The sequence below is a fragment of the Chironomus tepperi genome, unplaced genomic scaffold (genome assembly GCF_022539635.2).
Source record: "Chironomus tepperi strain 1889 unplaced genomic scaffold, CSIRO-AGI_Ctep_v1 contig_354, whole genome shotgun sequence".
Taxonomy (NCBI): domain Eukaryota; kingdom Metazoa; phylum Arthropoda; class Insecta; order Diptera; family Chironomidae; genus Chironomus; species Chironomus tepperi.
The window spans coordinates 1493742-1511948 of NW_027226476.1; the positions used below are offsets into that span (position 1 = coordinate 1493742).

General features: G+C 31.8%; 2 protein-coding genes across 2 annotated transcripts; one reads left to right on the plus strand and one right to left on the minus strand.

Annotated features, from left to right (window-relative positions):
* Nucleotides 1-739: 739 nt before the first annotated feature.
* On the plus strand, nucleotides 740-6521 carry LOC139094608 (T-box-containing protein TBX6L-like). Its single transcript, XM_070645729.1, has 5 exons — nucleotides 740-1166; nucleotides 1524-1674; nucleotides 4750-5017; nucleotides 5303-5440; nucleotides 5770-6521. The coding sequence occupies exons 1-5, from the start codon at nucleotides 1085-1087 to the stop codon at nucleotides 6334-6336; spliced, it is 1206 nt and encodes a 401-aa protein (XP_070501830.1). The 5' UTR covers nucleotides 740-1084; the 3' UTR covers nucleotides 6337-6521.
* A 6360-nt stretch (nucleotides 6522-12881) lies between these two features.
* LOC139094503 (brachyurin-like) lies at nucleotides 12882-14541 on the minus strand. The gene is made up of 9 exons (XM_070645547.1): nucleotides 14315-14541; nucleotides 14188-14252; nucleotides 14090-14128; nucleotides 13830-14024; nucleotides 13707-13765; nucleotides 13475-13643; nucleotides 13245-13253; nucleotides 13101-13182; nucleotides 12882-13033 (listed from the first exon to the last, which is right to left on the minus strand). Exons 1-9 carry the CDS (start codon nucleotides 14512-14514, stop codon nucleotides 12964-12966), a joined length of 888 nt encoding a protein of 295 aa, XP_070501648.1. The 5' UTR covers nucleotides 14515-14541; the 3' UTR covers nucleotides 12882-12963.
* Between the last annotated feature and the right edge of the window lie 3666 nt (nucleotides 14542-18207).

The window sequence follows — 18207 nt, forward strand, 5'->3', positions numbered from 1 at the left end:
ACAGGTTGCCCACCACTGGTTCATCAAAAAATCACTAAACATTTCTCCCCTTATTCCCTCAAAAATGTTTCCCCTCAACACAATTCTCCTCAAAAAACCAAGCTATACCTTAAAGTTACCATAACTTCAGATCTATCATTGCCTTCCTGTCTGTTTCTATCATCAAGAAAATGCAAATTACTACGGATACATACATATGCATATATGCAATTAAAACTAGCTTCACAAAACTTTAATTAGGAATAAATTAAGCTCGTGTCAATTTCCTATACAAGTTTGGTTAAGGTATATCAAATTTCAAAAACATCATAAACCCACAAAAAATGAAGCGACAAGATAGAAATGAGCTCCTAACAAAACTTATTACAGCTAAACGAATCGCGTGAATTAAATTTAAATATATTTGCAGAATTCAGCATACCATATATTGTTCACATTTCCTTCTCATACTTGTGAAGTATAGCGCTTTTCAATTTTCTTGTTTGTTTCTTTTTTTGCAAATAGCTGTTAAGGAAATTTAATCAATAACGCCATTTTTATACAGGAAAGAAGCTAAAATTGTATACAGACACAGACCAAATAAAGAGAAAGAGAATGTCTCGAGAGAGTAGAAAAGTTTTTTTTTCTATAAGTGTAGGCGTGATTGACTCTCACTGTGAGGGTACAGAGAAAGACACAACAAATGCATAAGCTTTCGTTTAACCAATAAAGAAGCAACATACGAAAATTTGTAGAAAGAGAAGAATGAAAAAAAAACCTGTTTCAATAGCTATACAAATGCTAGTTTTAACACACATTTCAAGTCAGTCAGGTTTTAGAAGTTGACGCATTCGGACGTTTTGTTTGTTTAAGAAGAAAAAAGAAGAAATAATAATAATAAGAAGTTCAATTGAATTAACAGTTGATAGGAAAATAAAATATAAAGGAAGAAGAAAAGTGTGAATTGTTAAAGTATTTATACATATTGGAATATTCAATTTTATATAAAATATAGACACTAGTAACTATAGTGATTGAATAACAAAGCATATAAAAATTTGCATAGACAAAAAAATTAATTATTGCGTAAAAAAAAGCATTAAAAATGAATGAAATAATGGATATCAGACTACACCAGCACTTAGCTCAGGAGCTGTACAGACAACAAATGTTGCAAAGGATTCCAGGTAATCAATCAATCCAAAAATATGTTTACCTTTAAATTTTGGGTAGAAAATTGATTGTTTGTTTAACATGAGAACTTAAAAAATTGTATATATTGGCGACGGCATTCTGATCAATCAGTCAAGCAAACAAAATGTCGAAATATTGATTAATGATTCTAGAAGAAAATTGTAGGTTCATTGATAAATTGCAGATGATCATGTCTATCGAATGCAAGTTTTAATGTTCAAGAATGACTTTTGGATTCTTACTTAATTAATGATTCCGAATTGTTTGTTTTACTCTATATAGTCATGGTCATAGTAAACTATATAGTCATTAATTCACAAAAGTTAATCAATTTTATTTCAATTTTCCAGATCCATATGCTTCAATGTTCCCAACAAGACAATTACCACCAATTCCACCACGTTTCCAACTCCCCGGTGCAGACGTTAAATTACAAAATAAAGAACTTTGGTCAGAATTCCATCAAATTGGAACTGAAATGATTATCACCAAATGTGGACGGTAAGTCAATATTAGAATTCTTAATTTAGTCATTTATGATCTATGTCTTTAGTCTCAAGACACTTGACCATGTGAAACTAATTGCATGTCCCTTTTATGAAATATTTATGTCCTTCTTGACGCCTTCAAAACAATAAGTTGGGAGTGGAAAGGGACGAGACTTAGAAAAATATGAAAAGATTGCGCAGAGCGATAAATTTTATGCTGTTGTCTAGTCATGTCTCATAATTCTTAAATGAAAATTGCATCAAGTGCAGTTTGCGGAACATTTGATGACGTTTTTAAAAATCTGTTCCTTTATTGTTTCATGTCAAATGGTACAAAATATATTTGTTGCCCTCAAATGTGCCACTTAAGACACAGGCCAAAGTCGAGAATATAGAAGAGAGAAAGAGAAGAGAAAAAAAGGTTAGAAATTTTTCAGTGTGCCTCAATATACGGTTGGCGCCATGCCTCTGACCTCCTATTGTGGAATCACTCGTCTTTAAAACAATGCAATATTTTGAATATCCCACTGAGATGCTGCCTGAAGTAATTGATATTTTCTTTCTCTCATTTGAATCAGTTTTATGCTTCTTATAAATTCTTATACTCGTAAATGTGAGAATAAGTAATTTTTAAATTTAAGAAAGAAGGTATAATACAAGAAATAACCCATTATGAAAGCTCGCGAGTAGCAAACAAACGAAAATAAGAATGAAAGATTTGGTAATGAGGAGAGTCGAGACATTGATTTCGTACCTCTCAATTAGAAATATTACGCCTTCTTGTTATACGTTTCATGCCCTATTGAAGCGGATTAAATTTTAATTAATTTTCTTCTTTTATCTTTCTCAATTTAATTTTTTTGTTTTTCTAAATCATAGTAAGCATTTGACTAACTTGTATTCACAATTAGAATACAAAATTTTACGTGTTGAGTAATTGAAAAAAATCAGAAAAAAATTATCAAAATGCCCTGTTGTGAAAATAACTTCATATCGGAGCCACTTTATTACGCATGGAGTGCAGCATGGCCTTGTTATCCAAAAAATAATCTCAAATGTAACCACAAGTGTTTCAAGCCCGTTATAAGGAAAAATTTCTTAAAAATTAACGTAGAAGCCATTCTAAATTACCGTAAGAAATATCAAAAGCAAGTCAAGACTAAAGCAAGGAAGAAGTTACCGAAAAAATCTCAAGATGCAAATTTTCAACCTTAAATGAGCATTTTATGGTCTTTTTGTCTACCATTTTCTAAAAAGTTGTTAAAATAAAGACTTGCTTTTTAATAGGATTTTAAATTCTCTTTTTTATTATGGTGGATACAGAAGTAGACCACCCGAGAATATCAGTGAATGTGTGATGATAATTACATTTTACTACATCAATTCATTCGTACATTATTTTCTCACGAAACAAGCATTGCATTTTATATCTCTAAATGGAGGATGGATGAAAGTCCTTCAAACAATTGCGGTGATTAATTTATGCAGAATATTAAAAGAATCCTGTCCATTATTGTAAAAAAATACAATTTAAGAGGGAATAATTAATTATACAATAAAAATGAGAGTAAAAAAAATGCAATTTTTGGGCGTTGCTATTTGTGTTTATCGACGCATTGATAAAATTCATTTTTATTGTTCTTCCCTTTTTTGGGGGGCCTTATGTATTATGCATGCATGTGAAGGAATTGAGAATAAAAAACTCGCTTGATGCCATAATGAGATGAGACCAAAGCAATTAAAACACGTCATATAATGCTACACACGAACATTCATCGGAAGCATACAGAAGAAAGAATGAACATGATGATAAGAATACCCAAAAAAGAAAGAAAGAAAGAAAAGAACTAAAGATTTATCGATAAATACTTCAAACAATGTTCTGACTTAAAAGAAGAAATAGTTAAGACAAAGACAAGATGATTAAAATGATTAGAAATTCAAATAAAGCTTGTCGTCTTTCCAAATGCCCCTGATGAGGGCCCATAAGTATCATTTGAAAGGGAGCTACCAGTACAAGTTTTCGTTTATTCTCTTTTGACGATCATCCACATAAAATTTAGTTTTATCTTATAGACCAAGCATAAAGAAATCTCATTTAATGGTCTTTTATGTTGACGCTTATACACAAAATAAATTTTGAAGACGATACGTGCCTATAAAAAATTTCTCTCCATGCTGTTAATAGGTAAGCGTCAAGTACGTTGGGAAAGCGCAGCATGTCTTGTCTTGTTGACGACTGTTAATTAAATCTTGGATATTTTTTTTATTGCCCCTTGTCTTTCACACTCTGACCATTAAATTGTTCTTTACACGGACGCAGACTTTCTCAGAAATGTAATTACTCTCATTTCAATTGAGTGAAGAGATGGAACAGACAGTGAAAAAAAGCGCACTTATTCATCAGAATGACAACTTTTAAAATAATTAAAAAATCAAAAATCGATGCGCAATTCACAAGAAATCTTGAGGAGGAATTAAATTTGTTGTTTCTTGACACAAGAAGTTCTCGCATTTTTTATCAGCCAAAAAAATAAATGCGAATCGTCAAATGTTCGAGCTATGCTTTCCAAGAAATCTGTCTGGACTGAAATGGAGCATTCCAATAACGAACGTTTTTGTTTGTCATACATACAATACGTGGAAGACATGAGCAAAAAGACGCACTTTTTGATTTTACATTTTATATTAATTAGTATTTTAAAGAAGCTAAATTCCATTTTAAGGAAAGCATGAAATGACTGAGACTTAAAGTTTATTTGATTATTCATAAAACATACAGGAACGAACAAAGTACTGCTTAGCAATTTTCATGTTGCATAGTCGCGTGCATGAAAGGCATTATTCTGTCAAAAAAGCGTTATTTAAATGAAGACAAACTCGACAGCAAGCATAGAAGTGCTCACAAAATTATTAAAAGTGATTACAATCAATAAATATAAACAGCCAGTTTCAGTTATGAGACATAAAATTTGCTTTAAAGTGAGAAAATATTGAAATGTAAAGGGATCATGCAAAACTGCTATAGACAAAACTTGTGATATATCCGATTATCAAATTTACTAAATTCCTTTTTTTTTATCCACAGACGAATGTTTCCATCACTCCGTATTTCACTTGATGGATTGGAAAATGATCAAAATTATTGTGTTCTATTGGAAATGGCTCCGATTGCAGACTGTAGATTTAAATTCTCGGGATCACAATGGGTACCAGCCGGAGGTGCCGAACCTCAAAGTCTTCAAAACATTTATATTCATCCCGACAGTCCGGCTTTGGGATCACATTGGCAAGCTCAACCGATCAATTTCAACAAAGTGAAACTTACAAACAACACATTAGACAGCAATGGACATGTAAGTATCATCGCAAGATTATCCAGATTGTACATAATTCCACTCTTAACTATTTTGCTATTTCTCTTGTCCTTTTTCTATCTGTATGCCTTTATACTCTTCAAGTACCCAACAAAATAGAAACAATGCATGTATAAGAATGAGTACTTGAAGTGAAAAATGGTGTGAAAAGAAAGATTATGGATTAAAATTGAAAATGTATCTGTCTAATGCTCTTTAACTGCACTCAAAATATTCACTTGTAATCTAATGAATAATTATTCTCATGCTTATTCTCTTCTTCAGGTCGTTTTAACCAGCATGCATAAATATCAGCCACGTATTCATATCGTTCGTACTTCAGATCCTTCGCAAATTCCATGGTCACCTCAAAAATCATTTGCATTTCATGAAACTGAATTTGTAGCTGTCACTGCTTATCAGGTAATAACTTGTTTCATGTACATACATATTATATGCACGCACAAATACACAGAGAGACATCATGCAGTTCTTGTACTCTCTTAAAATTAATACGCCCAAGTGAATCATAATAATTGATGTTATAGGCGGCAATCTTTGATTTATAAGGAACACAAAAAAGAAGATTATCTTTGATAATCCTTATTGGCGGTTTCTTACATCACAATCAAAAGTGAAGAAAAGTTGACACAAAACTTTAGATTTGCCGTCAACTTCAAAAATTGTTCACATGGCGTGAAATAATTGTTGATTCCTTACTAATTTTATGTCTCTTTCTTTTTGATCAACAGAACGACAGAATCACAAAGTTGAAGATCGATAATAATCCATTTGCAAAGGGATTCCGGGAGACTGGACAGTCTCGATGCAAGAGAAAGCTTGTTTCATCAACATCAAGCAACAACAATTTCAATCAGAAACATCAAAAGAATGATGATGAATCGTCATATGAGATGGAACAAAAAAGACTTCGAGTAATTAGCCCTTCTGCATTTTCTGCTGGATCTTTAGAAGACAGTGAAATGTCAACGTACGAAACATCATCTAACGGATCACATTCTCCAGCAACAATCAGTGTAGATGATTGTCATTCACCTATCATGAAACCAAATATTTATCCATATCCAGTCTCAGCACACAATTATCATCACATGATGGGACCAAGCCAGCAATGGATAAACTTCATGATGCCATATATAAACACAGAACATCAAGCACCACTTAGTTCTAATTGTGCTGATAGTAACAATTCAAGTCCCTCAACATCGCCATCAAAAAGCACCTCATCTTCCTTTTCTGATAATGAAGAATCTCCCAAAAAATGTAGTTTTTCAATAGCTTCAATTCTTGGATTATAAGCAATGTAAATTATTTGTGTATATAGACATAGAAAGTAAGGAGTTCAAACAATGACTGATAGAATTTTAAAAATCAAAGTGTTTATCGTTATGTACTGAAGAAGTTTCATTTAAATTTGAGATTATGAAATATTTTAAGCTTTATAAAAATTATATTAGTTTATACCAAAAAATATAGAGTATTGTTATTAGAGAAAATATGTAAATAAAAATAAGTCAAATTATCTACAAAATATTCAAGATCTTTCACTTTTTCCTAGTTCCAGTGATCTATAATTGTAGTTTAATCAAAACGACTTCCTAAAGCAATTATTTATTCACAAAGATGTTTATTCTTCGAAGTTCAAAAACAAAGTGAACTTTTGTATGAAAAAGGGTTTTCAACTATGTACATTAAATATTATTCAAATCTCAAATGAACGTTACACTCTATATCAAAGCAAAATATAGAACATTAACAGATAGATGACAGAAAATGAGATTTGCAGCTCGGGATTTAATTATAACTAAAATGTGAATCGACTTTCTATCCACAACAGAGTTCTGTACGGAAACCATTTTTTTCTTACATTTCCAATAAGCTTATGATAAGAACAAACAAAAATTGTTAAATTTTTGTTTGTTTTTGTGTCTACGACCATTTTTTATTTTCATTTTTATCTTCCAGTGCTGCATATTCGAGCCCCAAAATAACAATATCATTCGGTAGAAGTACAAAAAACAGGCAGCAGCAAGTTTTATAGTTCCATAATATTTACTCAACGCTAATGGATTTTTGGTGTGAAATCTTAAACTGGTTTCTCGTGTATTCGTCATTTTCCTTACTCTCTAAGGCAATATCTCCAGTCTTCATAATATATTTCTTTTGTTGAAATCAATTTTTTTCCTCTTGTTGAAATCCGAAAGAAGATTAAAAAGTATTTTAATACATTTTCGGACGGAATTTGACACCTTGTTTTCTTCTTAAATCAATTTTCTTCATCTTCTTCTTTTTTTAATATACAAACTGTGAAAGATACACATGTATTGTATATATGAACGATCGCGAGCATCAACGACGTCAATATGAAGGTGTGATCATGTAAATTAAGACTTGACGCTACTTGAATTCACAACATTTTATTTTGTATAGATAATTAGCGTAATTCATTCGTTGAATTTCAATTATCGATTCATATACGATGACAATATTGATATTCAATATTTAGTCTTTATTGAGAGTATTCTATGGATATGGATCATTCAAACTTAAGCGCCGTTTTTCTATTGTTTGACAATTTAATTTTATTTCCTCTGCCTTAATAAAATACACGAAATTTTTTGCGTAAAACAAGAGAAAGAAATGAAATAGAAACCAATTTATAACCTTAAGGTATCCAAAATGTGATGATATAATATATTGGATAATTACTGTTATTTTCATGTTCCTTTCTGTACCTCTACTCAGGAAATTTTCAAAAGTAAAGCCAAAAAAAAATCCATCTCAATAAGTCAAACTGTTTGTTTTTCTTAAATCCATGATTGTACATATATGTAGACATGCACGTAGATTAACCATATCCCAAAAAGAAAAGAAATTGGGTACACTTTGATGGATATAAGAGAAATCGGAAAGGTGTAATTTTCACATCACTTTTCAACAAATTTATTCGCATTGTATTCCATGTGGGTCTTCTCTCGCCCTTTTTAAATCTTGTGCAGTGATTATTACTTTTTCAAGTTTGTTTGTTTTTGCTTAATGGAAATCCAAAACTGCACAAAATAAACTTTTTTTTTTTGAGTCTTAATCAGACAGAGATAAATGAATAAATTCCTTTATAGTTTATGTAGCTTAATAAAGAAGTTTCTATTCGCCACAAGAAGTATTTCCATCGCCGCTTTCCCGAATGTCCAGAATTCGATTCTCATCAGGCGGGCGCCAGTCTCTTTCTAAAAATTTTTCCTCTTTCATTCTACGTTCAACCACTATGTCTTATTGTTTTAACAAATTTTTTTATATATCTCTCTTGACTTTTTTGTTGTTTTTTTTTCTTCTTTACTTAGCAATACTCAAACATGGATTAAAAATACAACAAAACAGTTGTTGTTTTGAGGAGTCGTTAGGATATTAGGGGGAGCTGTTAACATGATTGCAATTATTTGACACCCCCTCCCCCCTCTCAATTAAAAAGAAACCTAACTTAATGATCTATTATTTTTCACGACACATCATGCTGATATACCTCGATTGAACCCGTGCATGGTTCATGGCATAGTCCCTCGTCACACATGTTGTACACCACTGCTCTAGACAGTGCTTCTTAAATTATGGACACACTAGTAAGGTGGTGTTTGGTGTAAAGACAGATTAAGTATGTAATTTGAGCCTTATTGACACGACACTAACCAAGCTGCATTGACTGCTTTTTAGGACGATAATAGATGGCAACCTTATACCGCGATACCTTATATAACCTCCAGCTTATACTTAAGTACAAGAAAGGTTGTTTACCACTGGCCAAGATGATTCTAAGGTATTAGGAAACGTTCTTTTTGTTTAAGCTGTTACAACATCGAAGACCTCACCTCCGTCTACCCTAAAAAGAGAACGTAATAAGTGAACGACTCCTTAGTATGTTTCCAATCAACGTTGTCTCCACCAGAACATATAGCAAATAATTTTAGTGCTACATCATATCCAAACGACCCATAAATACATACAAATAAAAATCAACCTAAATGAAGTAAAAACAAAAATGTGACCACGAGCATCAAAAATTAAAATCAAAGATAACGTTCGCATCTAATGAGAATCTTGTTTTAGTTTTTGGAAATCTCATTTATTCAAATCCTCTTTTTACCTCCTTTCGTGCATATATATTTATTAATGAAAAGATAAATATGGCATTTGGCAGCGAAACTTAATTAGTTAGTTAAAATAGTGAAATTTGTTAGTCAATAATCATAGCTATAATGCAGCATGCATTTCAAACAACTTCTTGATTTGAATCGACCAGCAATAATTAATGTCTGTAGCTTTTAACCTTATCAGTAAAATAAATATTCATTTCAAGTCAATTAATGTAATAAATGAATCAAGCATGTTCACCAACTTACTGACTACTTGCCCTGCCATTTTGTACTTATACTATTTTACTCGTTGATATTTCATAATCATAATCAAGTTTCATGTCTTTGACACATTATACGTACTTCAAAGGCAATTTATGCCGCCCCTATTTGTGCGATCATAAAGACGCGATAGTGGGGCTTGGCTCATAATTTTTAAATCCTGAAATTTACTGAAAAGAAACTCACGATTATTTAAAGACTTGTTAATGTGAAAATTGATATTTGAGGCATGTATATAAATTATTTATTGTAAAAAGCAGCCAAGCGACATCGGTTAGTGTAGATGGACATAAATTCACAGCAAGTGATTTTACATTATACATGAATTCAATATATATTTATATTGAATTGATACTCAATGTCATGAGCATAAGAATAAAATAATGGGAAAGACTACCTGCCCCAGCGGCTGTTGTAATTTTATTCTTTTTCTTTTCTTTCCTTTTCTTTGACAAATCGTTTGTATTTGATCGGCTGAGATATGTGCAGACATCAACGAGATTAGGGCAAATTTTTTGGTAAGATAAGCTCGTGTTTGATTACCGTGATGATTATGATAAGTACGGACTGCTTATAAATATTTCAAAGTGTATTTTAAGCTGTAAATCTATAACAATTTTTGCTTGTCTACAAGTGACGTCCAATGACACATTCAAATGTGGCAGTCATTCCGTTCTCAACAAAATGACATTACGGCGACGTGGTGGCAACATTTGTATCTGTTCCAATCGAATTAATTCGTGCTTCTCTTTCTCTAACCCGATCAGCACATGCTCAAATGCTGTCTAGATAATAGCTAACCGGAGAGTTTAATTACATCACGGATTGCATCTTTTTTAAAGCCACTGTCAACTGAATGCAACTTAGTTCTACATACAGCCACAGCATCGACAATATATCAATGTATGTTGATCGGGCAAGTCATGAAATTTCCATACATGAATAATTTCTAAAGACATAACTCAATGTTGGACGTCATGCATATCGATCCCTTATGATTAGAACGACACACACTCTATGCATGTTCTTTATAAGAAGACAGAAAGAAGAAGCGTTGAATTAATTCAACCAGTATGTCTCATTCTGATCGTAAAATAAAATGCTGTGATTCTTGGAATAAAGTTTCAAGATTATGAGGAATCATCAGTTTGGGTCTCAATAATTAATTACGTTTATTTAAATTAGCCATCATCGTTCCCCTTAAAAAATATCGGACGACGACGATAGTTAGACGAAAAATGTGAGATTCACATGATTATCATAAACATGAAATCGTTTTTTATGGACATTTTTTAAAATTTGTTATTTTATCATTCGTATACGTAAAGGAATTCTAAGTAGCAACTATTCATGTAGACATAAACGTATCATGTTTCGTATTTAGTTGAAATAATACATTGTAGGTATGGGTAAATATTAAAAACTCATTTTAATGTGTCACATCTAATGACTTTTTAGTCATATATCAGTTTTCCTTATTCATATCTTTTTAATAACTATAAAGATCTGTCTATAACTATACAGGAGATAGCATTAAAATTAGTAGCTTTCTTTCTTTCTCTTTTCGTTTGCTAAAAACAAAAAACCTCGCAATAATTCATTCTATCGTTAATAATGACCAAGTGGCGCCTATTCTATACGAGTTTGAAAATTCAGGCAGACCAAAATGCGAAAGAAGCTCAAAGAATGCTGAAAATTCTTTTCCTTTCTCTTTTGTTCTGAAATTTATGTTCATAAAAATCAGCACACAAAAATATCGATTCATGTAAAGTATTTAAATTATACACTCTATGTGTTATTGTGCTATTAAAGTCCAGAGTGTGGCTGTCCCAAAAATGACCGTTATTTTTTTCAAATTTTTTTTGACCGTTAATTTTCAAAATTTTTTTGACCGTTATTTTTCAATTTTTAAAAGAAGTCAAAGTTCGAACTCGAATGTCGAAAATTTTGAGATATCCACACTCTGTTGAAGACCATAATGTTAAATTTAGTGATGTTTAATTAAATTTAATGCCTACCAAAATCAATATAAGAGAATGCATTGCAGCCATGTGCGTAAAAATGTCAATCGTAATGAGCAGAATATGGAATTTAATTCCATTGATATTCATTTTGCGTGAAATCTATTTAATTATTGTAAATATTTTTGCATGAATGTTGTATGGCTATAATTAGCCATCGAGTCAGGAATTTTATGCGTTTTCTTAAGGAATAGTAGAGAAATAATTTAAATTGGCCATTAAATGCGCAATCGTGGGAAAATAGAGTAAAGCATCCCCTTTCATAGTGAATCTAGAGAAGAAGAAGACTATCGACATCAACAAGACCTCCCGCCTTGAAATCTACTTGTAAATCATTCGGCTATTAGCCAAAATTCAAGTGATCATCAACTTCATCGTTATTACAAATAAATAAAAATTTTTATCACCGGTAACGAATCTATGCTTATGTATTGGATCTAATCGGTGAGAAACAAAACAAAGTCTTGAAAATGACTGACGCCGTTGAGCATTAATAATTCTCATCTTTTAAATCTTTTCTATAATTCCCATTTCTCTATTTGTTACCTCTTTTTACTTCTATCTAATATATTGCGGGACGCTCTACAGAAATGTTGTTGTTTTAGACATTTGAAAATCATTAAATATTATTAACTTTAAGAAAATCTTGTTAAAACAAATAGACATGCCACTTTACAGTATATACACATATTTATACCTACAATGCAATAGCGTCAAAATGAGAAATATGTTTCCATTTTCGGTGGAACCTGGTGATTTTATATCTATATATATATAAATTTATCTTTATTCCTCTTTCTTCAACTAAAACAAGGAACGATGGAACAAAAGTAAGAATGAATAAAATTGATAGCTGAAAGGTTTTGAATTGATCGAATTGACTATAACGAGAAGTTATTAAAAAAGATGATAATGTATGTGATTAGGCTTGTATTGGGAATTTTATCGACCTTATAGAGGATAGATAGGCACAGAAAACATCTTTAGCATTCCAATATATTTGATTTTAAATGATAAATTATTGTGATTTTATGTGCTCAGGAAATAGAAAAGATAATTGGCTGATGGGTAATGAAAGTGTAAAACAAATAATCACGTCTAAATTATATGTTTCTGTTGTTGCTATTCTCACTCATAGAACACTTACATTTGAGAAAAATATAAAATTGTTTTTAAGTTACTTTTCATTACACGATGAATGAATTAACTGGAATTAACTTTAAAGTTCCCAATATGGCCATAGTCATTCTATTTCCCCTCAAGATGTATTTGTATAAAATAAATTAAGCACATTTATAATAACAAAATACATTCATGGACTTGAATGTGTGACTTTTAACACCAAATACTGAAAGGAATGCTTATTTTTTTGTTGGATATAAAGCGTTGCCATGATATAAAAATATAAACAAATTTTTAAAATGGAAAAATCCTTTTTTATTTAGCACCTTAGCATCCAGGAATGGAATTTTTCCTAAATTATCAATTATTTTTTTTAATGAATTTGGTTCTCTCGGATCCATTCAATGTAGAAGGATGTACGTGCGAATACAGAAGGCCAAAGTCTAATGAAAAATAAATTTTGTTCATCATTTTCAAATCAAATATAGAAAGGAACATTCTTGCACTTACAATTCACAACCAAGAGCTAATCCAAAGCTAACAACACCAATGTGAGTATGAACACCGTTAACGCTTGTTGTTAATGGACCACCTTTAGGGAAATAACAATCGTTTATTATCACAGATTATCTTATCAGTAATATGATTACTAACCTGAGTCACCTGATTATTTATGACGTATTGGAAAGATAGGAACGGAAATAATTAATATCAATGTTTTTTTAAAAATATTGGAAGCGTCGTCGCAAGTTAGATCCAATTTAATGGGTTATTCCATTTTTTATGGACATCATACCCAATTAACCAGATCATTAAGCTGAACATTAGCTTAATACTAACTCCTTGCAAGTACTTCCTAATTTTCTCAAAGAAATAAGTCATACCTGAACATGCACCACCATTGTTCAATCCTGATAAGCAAATGTTACTTGGTTGAATGACGCCGGGGAATCTCAAGGCGCAATTAGTTTGTGGTAAGATTGTTCCTCTGTAGAATCTCAAAACGTCTGATGATGTTCCGATAGTATCATCAAATACTCCCCATCCACTGACCTATATATGTGAAATAAAAGAATTACTTAATACCAGCACATTTATCACTAATTGTAAACTTACTGTAGCTGCTGCATTAGCAAACTGTTCGTTGTTATTTAATGGCAAATGAATAACTGCGACTGTTTATGGAAGAGATTATTGAATTCACTTATTCCAAACAAAACTCAATATTTCGAACTGTACCTGCGTTGTTTGGTGTAACTGCTGTTGGAAGATGCAAAACTGCAATATCATTTTGAATTAGGGATGGAGTCCATAATGGATGAAGTCTGATGTGGTCTCTTGTTAAGGTTCTTCTTTGTTGAGTTGTTTCAACTTGACGAATGAAGTGTGCACCCAAGATAACAGTTCCACCTGATGCTTCATCAACGCAGTGAGCTATTTCAATTAAAAATTGTTGGATATGAATATTGAGCATAGATTTTATTGCAAGCTAGCCATACCTGCTGTGAGTACATTTCTTGCATGAATGAGAGCTCCACCTGCAAAATAATAAGTATTATTAAGCTACACATTACTAAGACACTAGTAAGTCACAAACCGCAAAGTGCAGTGCCGCCAGCGAAGTTGAAGAGAAGTCCAGCTTGATAAGGAAATTGGTGTGGGCTAAAATACAACAGATTTAATGTCACTTTTTAGTTTCACTTTCAAAAAATATCAAGCCATACTTTGCAATGTTTCCATTAACAATTCTAGCACGCTTTCCATTCAAAATTTGCTGAGCTGGTTTAATAAGTGCGGGCTTATTTTTCCAAAACCACGAATACTCTTGAATGGTCTTAACACTTGACCAATCAATTTCTGGTTCTGAATTTTCAGCAAATGCTGACGTGGCACAAACAATCAACAGTAGCACAAACAATTTCATCTTTAAGCTGTAAAGTACAAAATAAATGTGAACGGGTAAACATCATTGATTGCGATATTTATAATTACTTCTTATCAGATAAGCGACGAAGGATATTCCCATAGTAAAGTACACCGTTCATTCATGTAAAATTGAGATAACTTATCAATAAGATTTAAAAATTAATCAAGTCATTGAGTTTGTACAAAATTACAAATTTTCCCAGTCTGCTATGTTGCCAATTTTCGATAAATTACAGCTATAAAGGGATGGTTTGGATGTTAGGTAATGGTATAATTTCAGATAGTTCTTAAGCTACTAGAATGAATTCATTAAGATTTCCATGGACAATTCTAGAAGATTGTATACAAACTAGACAGAGGGAGGGATGTCTTGCCCCTTTCCCAGACCAATACCTAACATTCAAAAGATCCCATTTTGCTAATTTTTCAAATTTGCCCATGAATGAAACTACTAAATAGCTCCAATATCCGCTTTTATGAATGAAGTATTGAAGTATTTGAGTATATAATGGGAAACTATTTCTTCATCATTAATCAAGTTTCTGTATATCCTATACAAATTTACCTCATTCCAAATTTCATTCATACAAGAACAAAAACTTCAAGTGATCTTTCTTTAAGCATCTCCACATGGTGTAATCTATTCCTCATTTTTTATCTAAGATAATTTCTTGCAAAATTGTATGTCTGAATGAGGATTAAGGTACAATTTAATGAAAAATTGAAACTTGATACAAGCAAGCAACATCGTCAAGTTGTTTAATTTAAAAGCGTGCGGTTATGCGGTTAAAACAAGTTATTCTCTTTTCAGCATTGCATTGAGTTACCAACCATCATTGGTCAAGCGGAGAGAATTGAATATAATTAATTCAGTTATTGCACTGAGAGAATCGTCGAGTGAGAAACACGCCTTCATTAAAATATTTATCTCTCTCGGTATTTTCTCTTCAATTTGGAAAAATGGCGATGGAAAATTTTCCTCTTATGTATTTTTATTTCTTTTGATATCGGCAATACGGAAATTTTAATATCCAGAAGACTAAAATGATGATAAAAAATATCAGAAGCAAGCTTTAAGACGGAAGGTTTAAAGGAAATTTGATATTGTTGAGGCAACTTTGTCAAGAGGTTTGTATTTTTAGCAAATAAATGTAAAATCATTGAACTGTGAAATCAAAAGAGCAGCGCCTTTATATAAGAAAGCATGCCTAGCACATTAATAGACGAAATTAAAAGATTAATTTCTATACTTTAGCTACATATTCAGATCTGAAAGATCCATAGCTTCGCATTATGATCGTTTTAAGGCTAATGGCAGCTAATCAAGTGAAGATTCGCCAAACCACCGCACTCAGACTTAGACCTTCAGTTTATAGATCTGGAAAATTAGTAGTGGACTACAAAGGGAGGATGTGAACCGCATTTCTATCGCACATGATTCGAAAAAGAGCATATGAAAAATTTGCCATCCTGAGTTTCGAACTCACGATAGCTCTGTGATCAATAAGCAATGATTAAATCCTGAAGTACGAAACGACTGCACCACCGAGCCATCTTCGACCGACTAGATAAAAACTTTAACTTAGAAAACAGGAGGCAAGGAAGAAACTCTCACGGCTTCCAGTTTGAGAACCAGATATCTAAGCTTAGATAATGACTTGACAAAGACAGTTTGACATGTTCCGAAACTTTATACAAGAATCACACAGCCCAGCATATACCAATACAATGTCTCTAGCAACAACTCGTGAGTCTTAAAGATAATATGAATAGAACAGTGAAGAAGCTCTAGAATCGAACCTGGTTGTTAGTTGATTAGCCGACACTTGAACCACAGCTGTTTTCCACTGCTACAATTCTGTCAGTTCTGTCTTCTAATAATTTATCATGCGAATTTATAATTTTTCTAAAACCAACATTTGAATGAAGCAACAACTCAAAACAAGCTACAATTTGTTCATAAGTTTATTATGAAGTAGATCATAAATCAGATTATTAGTCGGCTCTACACATAAAATGAACGGTACAAGACGGCACTTGATAGCATTTTTTCTAACATAATTTTTTCTTCTTATTGCACAATATTATTTCATTCTGTGGATTGCATGATGAGCACACATTTTCATATATGAAAAGAAATTCATGCGGCTTCTGAATATACTTAATGTGATATCAATTTCAACGAAAGAATAAATGAATTGCAGATTTTTTTTTATTTTCTGGCGCCCGGAGATATGGCTTTGAGAAATCTGACAGTTTGAAATCATCAAATGCAGTAAAGAAACAACAAAACATGCTTAAATATTAAATCTACTTCTGTGAATTGCATAAATCTTCATCTTTTATAAATTTAGCGTATATGTTTATATACATAGGACGTCATAAGTGATGACAATAAGACTTGTCTGTTTAAAAAATTCATTTTGAATGCTCAATAAAGAAAGCAATTTATAATGACAGCATATCATGTGATTTTTTGTTCATGTTTTTGTTTAAATATCGTCGTTATTGTCATTCATGCATCCTCCCTTAATTTCTGTGACAAACATCTTCAAAATATATACAGCTAATAGTCGTTAGGGCGTGACGCGGCCAATTTGAGTCTTTTGGAGTATCTTGAGAAAAAAAGTGCCACTATGTTTCGGGCGCCATGTATCATATTTCATTCTATGTCATTTGTTTCCAATTTGAGTCTGCTTCTTATTTTTATATCACATATGAAATCATTGAGAATATCGGTTTAGTAGAGGTCAAAACTATCAAATCTAATATCGATAAGGATCTTTTGATCTCAATAAATAAAAAATCAAGTCTCTTTGATGTATCCATGGGAATTTTTTTGTGTAGGTATCTAATTCCTTACTGAAAGAGGAATGTCTCCATTGAGTGGCTTTGAAAAAATATTTTTTTTTCTTTTATCCTTAAATGTGACACAAGTGTATAGCAAAAAAAAACATAACAAGAAAGAATACATTGCCGACATTCACATGCCACTTATAACTTATACAGCTAACTAACATAATAGTATATTGAATTGTGTGGTGACAAAACAAGATCTGGAACTTGAAAACAGATTTACAGAAAAGACGAATAATAGATGAAGTGTACGAGAGGAAATTTCATTCAAATGCCTTTAATCTCCATTGTATCGCAATTATAAAATAACATTTACTAACTTGCTACTTTAACTACCGTTCAGCATATCTTTTGTAATGTTGCCGCTGCTAGTATAAAGCAATCTAATTAAAAGTGATTGATCATTATCACAAAAAATATAAAAACTACATCTATATCAATCAAGTTCCTGCTTAATTTTATGAATCGTTTACATATGTTTACAAACATCCTTACAACCAGAATGATATCGAGGTTTAGTGATTAGTTAAAGGTAAATAAATAAAATATTTTAAAACACATAAATTATGTTTGGAATCGTAATAAAATCTTCCTACCTTCAAACTGCTTAAAATCCTCAAATTTCATTTGTGAAATGGCCTGCAAGAAGTTCTCCAAAAAAAACCAAAATTGAATGCTCGGCGCCACTGAAATCATGCGGTTTTTAACATTCTAGTTTCGATCACAACCCCATGAAACGATTTTTTAGTCGGTCGGTAATTAATTTTATTTCTTGTGTAGCTTGAGAAACTTTTTGGAATGATTTTAAGGAACAAATAGCACCAAGTAATCTTGA